This window comes from Enhydra lutris, unplaced genomic scaffold, assembly GCF_002288905.1.
Source record: "Enhydra lutris kenyoni isolate GAN:26980312 unplaced genomic scaffold, ASM228890v2 scaffoldscaffold55, whole genome shotgun sequence".
NCBI lineage: Eukaryota > Metazoa > Chordata > Mammalia > Carnivora > Mustelidae > Enhydra > Enhydra lutris.
In genome coordinates, this window is record NW_019154139.1 from 211,966 (window position 1) to 222,446 (window position 10,481).

General features: G+C 48.7%; 2 protein-coding genes across 3 annotated transcripts in view; one reads left to right on the plus strand and one right to left on the minus strand.

Moving 5' to 3' along the window:
- Positions 1-7,226, plus strand: part of LOC111157649 (synaptonemal complex central element protein 3) — a 29,253-nt gene extending 22,027 nt beyond the window's left edge. For both annotated transcript variants that reach the window (XM_022519254.1, XM_022519253.1), the window contains exon 3: positions 6,917-7,226. In XM_022519254.1, the coding sequence (XP_022374962.1) occupies positions 6,917-7,074 (158 nt within the window). In that variant the 3' untranslated portion in view covers positions 7,075-7,226. The remainder of the gene's footprint in view (positions 1-6,916) is intronic.
- Positions 7,227-8,515: 1,289 nt separating this feature from the next.
- Positions 8,516-10,318, minus strand: LOC111157458 (kelch domain containing 7B). The gene has a single exon (XM_022518874.1). The coding sequence runs from the start codon at positions 10,316-10,318 to the stop codon at positions 8,516-8,518; it is 1,803 nt and encodes a 600-aa protein (XP_022374582.1).
- Between the last annotated feature and the right edge of the window lie 163 nt (positions 10,319-10,481).

Consider the following 10,481-nt stretch of genomic DNA (forward strand, 5'->3'; position numbering starts at 1 on the left):
CTTTTTTTTTTTTTTTTTTTTTTTTGCTTATTCCCTTTCTGTGTATTTTTGTAAATTTTGTAATTTTGTTTTTATGCATGTATTTTAAGTTGTGTAAACTATATTGCATTATATCTCCAACCTGTACCTTCTTTTTTAAACTCAACTGTATTATGAAGATCTATTTGAGTAGAGTTCCAGACTTTCTTCATATGGTCATTAGTCTTTTGGATTTCTTCTTATGGACCATAAGAAGCAGTATACTGTAGGTAGTTAAACATATGGACACTGGTGGGGTGCCTGGCTGGCTCAGTTAGTAGAGTAAATGACTCTTGATTTGGGGGTCATGAGTTCAAGCCCCATATTGTGCATAGGGCTTACTTAAAAATAAATAACCAGAGGCGGCTGAGGGGCTCAGTCAGTTAAGCATCTGCCTTCAACTCAGGTCATGATCCTAGGGTCCTGGGATTAAGCCCCAAGTCAGGCTCCTGCTCAGTGGGGTGCCTGCTTCTCCCTCTCTCTCTGCCTACTTGTGATCTCTCTCTGTCAAATAAATAAATAAAATATTTAAATAAATAAATAAATAAATAATCGACTAGGGCTCCTGGGTGGCTCGGTCAGTTAAGTATACAACTCTTGGCTCAGGTCATGGTCTCACAGTCATGGGACTGAGCCCCACATTGCACTCAGCAGGGAGTCTGCTTCTAATTCTTTCTCCCTCTTCCTCCCACTCTCTCTCTCAAATAAATAAATAAACTCTTAAATAAATAAATAACCAAAGAAATAACTAACCTGAATGTGAAGGGTAGAACTATAAAGTTATTGGAATAAAATGTAAAAGAATAATTTAAAAAAAAGAAAAATCACAGACACTGGCGCTTAGTTACTTGGGTAAAATCCTGCCTGTGCCACTTTTTACCTGTGTGACTTTAGCAGCTACTTAACCTCTCTGCCTCTTTGTTTCTACTTCTGAAAAATAAAGATAATCACATCTTAAATTTAAATTTAAAAATTTAGGTGAAATTCATCCACCATGTAATTTACCATTTTTAAGTATATATTTAGGGGCATTTAACACATTCACAATGTCCTATAGCCACCAACTCTATCTAGTTCAAAATATGTGCATCATTCAAAAAAGACACTTTGTACCCCTAGGCAGTCATCCCCATAGCCTCTATCCCCAGCCCCTTGCAACCAGCAATCTGTTTCCAGTCTCTCTGGATGTATCCATTCTGGATATTTTATATAAATGAATCATATAATATGTAAATACAATTTGTTTCTGGCTTCTTTTACTTAGCAGAGTATTTTCAAGGTTCATCCATACTATAGAATATATTAGTATCTTATTCCTTCCTATGGCTGAGTAATAATCTCTCTGTACGGATATATCATATTTTATTTATTCATCATTTGATTGGTATTTGTTGTGTCCACCTTTTGGCTGTTGTGAATAGTGCTGCTATTAACATGTGTATGCAAGTTATTTGTTTGAGAACCTGCTCTCCATTGTTTGGAATATTACCTGGAAGTGGAATTGCTGGGTCATATGGTAATTCTTTGCCTGGCATCCTAAGGGATGTCAGACTGTTTTACACACGATGCACCACCTTACATCCCCACCAGCAGCTCACAAGGGCTCCAATTTCTCCACATCCTCACCAACACTTGTTGTTTTCCAGGGTTTTTTTTTTTTTAATTATTGGATTTTCTGTCTTATTAATTAGAAATGTTTCTTGTGTATTATAGATATTAACCCATTATCATCCTTAAGGATTATAAATTTCTTCTATCATTTTTTGAAAACTTTTCCATGTTGTCCTTAGTTGAAAAAAATTTTTGACAGAAAGACTCACCAATATTTTGCCTTATGGTTTGGAGGTTTTAAGAAGTCCCAAGATTACAGATGTTCTGCTAAATTTTGATTCACGGATGTTATTTTAATTTTTATATTTATATCTTTTTTTAAAGATTTTATTTACTCATTTGACAGAGAGAGAGATCACAAGTAGGCAGAGAGGCAGGCAGAGAGAGGGGGAAGCAGGCTCCCCACTGAGCAGAGAGCCCGATGCGGGGCTCAATCCCAGGACCCTGAGATCATGACCTGAGCCGAAGGCAGAGGCTTAATCCACTGAGCCACCCAGGCACCCCTGTATGTGTATCTTTAATTCATCTGTAGTAACTGTCTTTTTTTCATTGATTTTTGGTTTTACTTTTATCATTCTACTAAATTTGTGTGTATACTTAGATCTATCTCTGAACTTACTATTTTTCTTCCTTTGGTCTCTTTTCTTCCTTTGGTCTCTTTCAATTATTTTTTTAAAAGATTTTATTTATTCATTTGACAGAGAGCATAAACAGGGGGAGCAGCAGGCAGTGGGAGAGGGAGAAGCAGGCCCCCCACTGAGCAGAGAGCCTGATGTGAGCCTCAATCCCAGGATCATGACCTGAGCCAAAGGTAGATACTTAACTGATGAGCTACCCAGGTGACCCTATACCCCACTATTTTTAAAAACATGACCTTAAAGGGGAGCTCTTGGTGGCTCAGTGAATTAAGCATCTGCCTTCAGCTCAGGTCATGATCTCAGGGTCCTGGGATTGAGTTCTGCTTTGGGAATCCCTGCTCAGTGGGGAGTCTGCTTCTCCCTCTCTCTCTGCCCCCTCCCTGCTTGTGTACGCTCTTTCTCTCTCAAAAAATAAAATCGTGTGTGTGTACACACACACACACACACACACACACACACATGACTTTATAGGATATCTTGATATCTGATAAGGCATATTCCCTTCTAACTTTCATTTTTTAAGATTGACTTAGCTATTAGATCTTTATTTGCTCATATACATTTTTATAATTCACAAATACTGATAGTTTGGTTTTTGTTTGTTTTGAGAGTGCACAAGTTGGGGGGGCAGAGGGAGAGAGAATCTCAAACTGACTCCCCACTGAGTGTGGATCCCTTTGTCATCATCATGGGGCCCCATCTCACAACCCTGAGATCATGACCTGAGGTGAAATCAAGAGTCAGTTGCTTAACTGACTAAGCCACCCAGGCGCCCCCAGATACTGATACTTTTATCTCTTACCATCCAATCCTTACACCTCTTGATTCTTCCAAATTCTTTATTCCATTTGCCAGCATCTCCTATACCAGTAACATTGTCAGAGGTATCCTTGTTTGATCCCACTTTTAAAGGGAGTACATACAGAGTTTCTGCATTAGGTATATTGTTCATTGTAGGTTTTGGTATATCACTTTTAGTAAATTAAGGGTGTCTCATTCTATTTCCAATTTGTTAGGATTTGGGGTTTTTTTAATCATAAATAGGTATTAAACTTTGTTAACTGCTTTTTTTGGCTTTGAGATATTCCCTTGATTTCCCCCCTTTTATTGATGTGCTTAATTACACTGATTGGTTTTCTGATACTCAGTCATCTTTGAATTTCTTTTACAAACTCCACTTGATCATAACATACTATTTTAACTCACTGTTAGATTTGATTAGCTTATATTATATTTAGAGTTTTATATCTATATTGATGTGAAATAGACCTATAATTTTTTCATATGATCTTTGATTTTAGAACAAACCACCTTAGGGAAAATTGTGTTTTTATTTTTGCTGATCTCTTTTCTCAAATTTCCTATAAGTAGGAAGCTTCTATACCCATATAATGAGATTATCAGCCTTCTTTTCCTAATTTCTGGACTCACTTGTATTACATAAGAATTAACTCTTCTGGGATGCCTGGGTGGCTCAGTCAGTTAAGCAACTGGCTTCTGCTCAGGTCATGATCCCAAAGTCCGGGATCGAGTCCCGCATTGGGCTCCTTGCTCAGTGGGGAGCCTGCTTCCTCCTCTGCCTGCTGCTTGTGCACGCTCTCTCACACACAAGTAAATAAATACAATCTTAAAAAAAAATGGGGCACCTGGGTGGCTCAGTGGGTTAAGCCGCTGCCTTCAGCTCGGGTCATGATCCCAGGGTCCTGGGATCGAGCCCCACATTGGGCTCTCTGCTCAGCAGGGAGCCTGCCTCCCCACCTCTCTCTGCCTGCCTCTCTGCCTATTATGTGATCTCTGTCAAATAAATAAATAAAATCTTTAAAAAAAAAAAAAAGAATTAACTCTTCTTTCAAAGTTTGGTAGAATTCGTCCATAAGACCATCTGGGGCCTGAGACTGGGAAGCAGAATGTCACCATTTACATTTTAAAATGTTGATTGGTCTGTTTTGCCAAAGGTGGGAATTCGTGTATGGATGTAAAATCCAGGCCCATCTCCGTCCCTTCATCACAGAGCTTAGCTGGCCCTCTTGTCGTCATTCCTTTACTCCCTGTCCTCCATTTCTACCTTCCAGGCCCACACAGCAGATTCACCTATGAGAGCCCTAAGTGATGTCTGCCCCTCCCCTACAGCAGGTTTTTGGAGCACTCTATCTACATCCTTTACTGAACCCTGCATCTACGTGTACATCTTCACCATTTCTCCTTAATATCCACGTGAGAGCTTTAGCCCTACCCAGAAGGTTATCAGTGTTTGGGGTGAGCCCCAATTAGCTTCTTAGAGTACCTGCTGTTCAGGCTTTTCCAGAGGTGATGAGCTTAGTTTTACTACTTCGCAGACCTTACCAAAATCTCAGAGAGAGCACCTGCCCTTATCACCTGGTTTAAAGTCAGATTCCTCCTGTCCCGTTTCTCTGCCACAACACATGCGGCTTGCTGCCCTCACAGCCTGTAGTTGTCTTGTGTGTTTTTTCTGTCCCTTCCCACAGCGGCTGGGATAGACACTTAATAATGGCAGGGTGTGTCTGCCTTGTACGCCGCTATATCACAGGGCTGCTGGAGCAAAACGCCCACACAAAAGTGCTCAATAAATACTGAATGAATTAAAAAGTCAGGAAACACATATTTCTGCAGGATTTTCTTACAATCATGGGTCCTTCCTGTTCTCTGCATTCTGAATTTTCTTCCTTGGATCAAATCAAAGAGGGTTTCGCTCTCAATGCGGTGTTTTGGTGTCTCCCCAACTTGTCTTCTCTGAACTGTGCTTTGGCGCTGTGCCAACAGCTCTCTTTGGCCAGTGATTACATACAACTGTAGCCACAGAAGAAACATGTCGTATTTAAAGTAGGGATGCCGTCAGGGCACCTGGGTGACTCAGGCAGTCAGGCAGCTGAGTCTTGATTTTGGATCTCGGGGTCCTGGGAGCCTGAGCTCCCGAATCGGGCTCTGAACTCAGTATAGGGTCTGCTTGAGATTCTCTCTCTCTCTCTTCCTCTGCCCCTCCCACCCCTCTCTCTCTAAAAATAAATAATCTTTTAAAAAATAAAACATATTACAATAAAATAAATAAAATCTTTTAAAAAATAAAATATATTACATACGTCTCAAAAAATATACCTATCAGAAAATGTTTTCATAGGATAAAAGTGTCTTAATGGGTTCGTTTTTATTTTTGGCCACTGAGTCCTAAACCTGAATATGTTTCCTCTACTTTGGCCTTAGGAAACTCAGAGCTAGAATTCCAACTGCCGTGTGGAACTACATGAGACTCATTTCTGCAAGCTCTTTTTTTCTTCTGAATCTTTATTTCTTACCAACCCTAACTTTGCCCTGAATATATCAATTATTTATTTTATAGTAAGAGTTTCTCCTGTCTTGAACATCCTCATATGTTCTAGGCAAATTGCATATGTCATCCATTTAATCTTCATAGCAAGCAGCAAGATTAGGACATCGTCTGTCCTTTACAGATGAGGTTAGTACATTTAAGTCACTTGTTTCTGGTCACACAGGTAGCAAGTGGCGAGCCCAGAAGCCGACTGCTCTGACGCCCAGGAACATGCTCCACCTGCTACTCAGGCGGTCTGCAAGGGTGGTCCCCTTATTAAGATACAGGTTCTGGGCACCATTCCCAACCTGCTAAATAAGAACCTCTTTGAGGGGCGCCTGGGTGACTCAGTGGCTAGGTGTCTGCTTTCCACTCAGGTCATGATCTCAGCATCCTGGGATCGAGCTCCAAATCAGGCTCCTTGCTCTGTGGGGAGTCTCTTTCTCCCTCTCCCTCTGCCCCTGCTTGTGTTCCCTCTCTGTCTCAGTCTCTCTCACTGTCAAATAAATAAAATCTTAAAAAAAAAAAAGAGCCTTTTAGTTGTGGGAGGGGCCAGTGACCTACATTTCAACAGGTGTCCCAAGTGACTCTCATGTACCCAAAAGTTCAAGAATTCCTGTACGAACTATATAGCTATATCCCCTCTATTTGTTGAGATACTGCACATAGCTTTTCTGACAGTTTTTCCCTAACCAAACAGATATTACTTTCTGTAAAACATCGAGCCTGTTGTGCTGCTGACCTTGGTTACGTGTAGATACTCAAGCGCGATTATTATTATTCATTCTGCCTGTCTCTTCTGTGGACTGGCCCTAATGAAAGCACAGAGGTACCGAGGAAGAGGTGGGCCGGCATCCCAGGCCACTATGCATAAGGTAACATGAGGCTCAGGACCTTGCTGGAGGGAGAGCTGTCTCCCCTCCTGAGCTTCCAATAGGCCTTCAGACTCCTCAGGGCTCACCCTGCAACCACGAGTTATGAGCCACAGATGGGGAAGGACTTCTGTTTGCTCTAATTTATCCTAATATTTTACATCAGACTGGCCTCTAGCCTTAATGCCATGGGCTGGTGCATCCAGAAGTTAAGACCCGTGTGAGGTCAGTGAGGTTTTAGTACTGTCCTGTGTAGGGAGAAGTTGTAATAGGGGTTTTTATGAACCCTATAACACATAGCCTACCAGTTTCCTCTCCTTCAAGACATTGGGTAACAGCAGGATCTAGGCCCTGGGATGCTTAGAGTGGTCAGAGGCACAGGGCCCTCCCTGGGGCGCTCCAGAGCCCGGCCCCACCCTGTGGCCTGATCAGGGCCCGTCTCGTTGTTGCAGTGCAAGCCACGTGGATGGCCTACGACATGGTGGTGATGCGCACCGACCCCTCGCTGGCAGAGTCCATGCGCCGGCTGGAGGACGCCTTCCTCAACTGCAAGGAGGAGATGGAGAAGAACTGGCAAGAGCTGCTCAATGAGACCAAGCATAAACAGTAGGCCCCTTGCCCACCGCGGCCCCCATGCTGCCCTCAGCCAACGTGGAGAAGCCCCTGAGGCATGGAGCCCTCTCTGCTGGCAGAGGAACGGCGACCAGAATAGATAGCTGTGTGAACCGTACTTGTTTCTCAATAAACTTATTTTTAAGAACACCCTGAGGACCCCTTTCTGTCCTACCCAGCAGCATATCAAACCTTGTGAACAAAAAATGAGAATTCTGAGATGCAGATGCTTTCAATGAATTAAACATACTTAGTGCCAGAAGCACCAAGCATAGAATAAAAAGCCAAAATGGGGCCAGACAGGGACAAACCAGGTCAGAGGGTGGGACAGGCAGCAGTATTCAGGCAGATTTATTTACCTTCCTCTGGTGGACTCCAAAATAGGCAAAGGGGAACATCATTTATTCATTCTGGGCCCTGTGCTGGGTGCTCACATATGTGACCTTAGGTTCTCACAACTCTCCTGAGTAATACGTTCATTATCCCTATTTCACAGATGAGAAGATTGAAATTAGATGTCTCTTCGAAGTCCACAGCTAATAAGAGAAGGAGCTCAGGGGAAACTTGGGTCTCACGCAAGAATCGGGGTTGTTGGGAAGCGAGGCTGGCTTCTAGTGGGGCAGGGCAGATGGGAGAGGCCCCACAGAGGGGCATGAGCCCAAGTGGTCCTGGCCAGGCCCGGGCTGGCCTTACAGGAGGGGCTGCAGTCAGCAGGACCATTTCCGAGACAAGGGTTCTAGGCCTCTGGGGACCAGTCAGACGAAGGAAGGCTATAGAGCTGTTCCCAGGAAGAGCCAAGCCAGGCTCCCAGGGCTTGGGGCAAGGACATTTTCCTGAGGACTTTTCTGTTTCTTGTTTCCCCTTCCCACTCCCTTACAGACTCCTTGCCCAGCTTGGGGCCCTAGGGACAAAATACAGGAAGTGTGACTGTGCTTCTAGCCACCTCCTTGCTCTGCTCAGTGGTCACTCAGCTCCTCCACAAGCCACATCCTGGTCCTTAAGTACAATGCCTCATCAGTCCCTGACTCTCAGAGTCCCAGTAGACCCACAGATGCTTTTCCAGACAGTGTAGCGCTGCAAGTGGGAGCCTGGTGCTGGAGCCCGAGGAGGAGAACCATCCTGGAGGAGGGGCCATGTGAGCCCACTCACGTGTGAGGGCAAGCACCGAGTCATAAAGGCAGGAGACAACATGCTGTGGGGGGAGGTGGGAAAAGGCTTGGGACGCCCAGCAACCAGCTCACGGGTACAAGGAGCCTCAGCTCCCAGGGTGAGAAATCTCTTTTATGGGGTGGGGGATATGGAAGGGGGAAATTATGAGTCTTATACTAGAAAAGGAAAGTCCCAGAAACAATGGCAGAAAGTTCTGGATCCCAGCCATGCGGTCTATGCCCCACGTGTGCCGGACTCCCAGCCCCAGGGTCTCCCTGGAGAGCAGCAGCTCAGAGGGCAGTCTGCAGTGGGTCCGTGGCAGACAGAGTCAGGATGAATGGACAGAGCACCCCCTTACTCCCCAGAGGAAAGGGCTGCAGCTCTCTGGCCTGGAACTGGGCAGTCCCCTCGGAGACCGTAAAGGTGGCCGTGACCTGGTGGTTGAGGCAGTAAATGGTGTTGCCCAGCGTGGTGCAGTGGAGTGGGGCAGGGTCGGGCAGCGGCAAGGAGGCCGCCCGGCTCCAGGAGCCTGTCACCGTGTTGTAGCGCATCACGGCAGCGCCCACGCCGCGCAGCAGGTCGAAGCGGTAGAGGAAGCCTCCCAGCGCCACCATGTCGCTGGAGCGCCGGTGGCTGGCACTGTAGGGGCACTCATCCCACGCGTCCCTCCCAGGGCTGTACCTCAGCAAGCGGTAGAAGAGGTGGCCCCCGGTGACGTAGATGTCCCCACGACAGGCCACAGCCTCATGGGCCACAGGGAAGGTGCCTGCGGGCAGGGGCGCGCGCAGGGTCCAGGTGTCCGTGCGCGGGTCATAGCGCTCCATGCTGTACAAGCACTCGCCACCGATGGCGTAAAGCAGCCCGTCCAGGGCCACCAGCTTGAGCTGGGCGCGGGCCTGCTGCATGGGCCGCACCTGGCTCCAGATGTCGGTCAGGGGGTTGTAGCAGAAGACCTCGTTGGAGCAGACGGCCTTGGCACCGGAGCCTCGAATGCCGCCCGCCAGGAACAGGTAGTTGTGCATGGTGCAGAGACCGCAGCCCCGAAGCGGGGCCTCCTCCGGCACCTGAGTCAGGGGCCGCCAGGTGTTTTCTCGAGGGTTGAACACGTGCAGGTGCGGGCGGGGAGGCGGGGCCGCGGACTCCGCAGCAGGAGCCGCCTCCCCGCAAGGGCCCCTGGCGAGCCCCGAGCGGCTCACCTGGTATAGGCTGGGCAGCACAAGGACCCCCAGCACCGCCTGGCCCCGGCCCGTCCGAAGGCTCAGGATGCGCTCGCGGTCCGCCCCGCTCAGCTGCCGGTAGAGGCTCGGGTCTCCCAGCACGCGCAGCAGGTTGTCGCTCATCAGGGCATAGGTCTCCCGCACCAGGCCGGGCTCCCCGTGCTGCTGGGCGAAGGCCAGGACGTCCAGGCAGGTGCCCAGGTCCAGCCGCCGTGGCAGAGCGGCCGCCGAAGCCGGCTCCCGGGCCAGGCCCCGGCCCCCCCGCCTCTGCAGAAGCCCCGTGAGCTTTCCGGCTTCTTCCCGCTCCTCCCGGAACGGCCCCCCGCTGCCCGCCGCGCCGGGCTGCTCCCCGCGAGCCTCTCCCGGGCGTCTCCGCTGCGCAGCCCGGCCGACCCCGCGCTCGGAGCTCTCGGCTCTTCCGCACGCGCTGCGTCTCCGCGGTCGCGCGACCGGCTGCGAGGCGCCCCTCCCGGGGGCGGAGGGCTCGGGGCCGGGCTGCTTCCGCTCGGGGGGCTGGTCCGGGGCCCGGGGCCTGGCAGCGCCGGGCGGCACAGGGTCTTCTCGCTTCTCCTCGACGGCATCCCCTCTCCGGCCTGAGGTAGGGCCTGGAGCGGGAGCCTCCTTGGTCTCCACGCGGCTCTGCGGCTGCTCACGTCCCGCCTCAGCCAGGCCCCCCGCGTCTGCCCCTGTGACCGGTCCGTCTGAGGAGCCGTCCCTGAGCTCCAGGCTGGGGGCAGCCCCTTCAGGCGGAGAACCAGACTCTCTGTTCTCAGAGGGGGCACCAGTGCTGGGATCTCTAGGGCTCTCGGGAGCTGCCTTTGGGGCTCTCCCTTGGGGTCTGTCTTGCCTGGGGAAAGAGTGACTCCTAAGAACCATGGAAATAAGGTTTTCCCAGCTGGTTGGGATTTGTCCCTCCTGCTTGTCCTTGAGGGCCATGCTGTGCTCCTGTGTCCTAAGCCTTGACCCACTACTGGGGGCAGGGGCTGGGACTGGGGCTGGGACTGGGCTGGGGGCTGGGGCTGGGGCTGGGGCTGGGGTG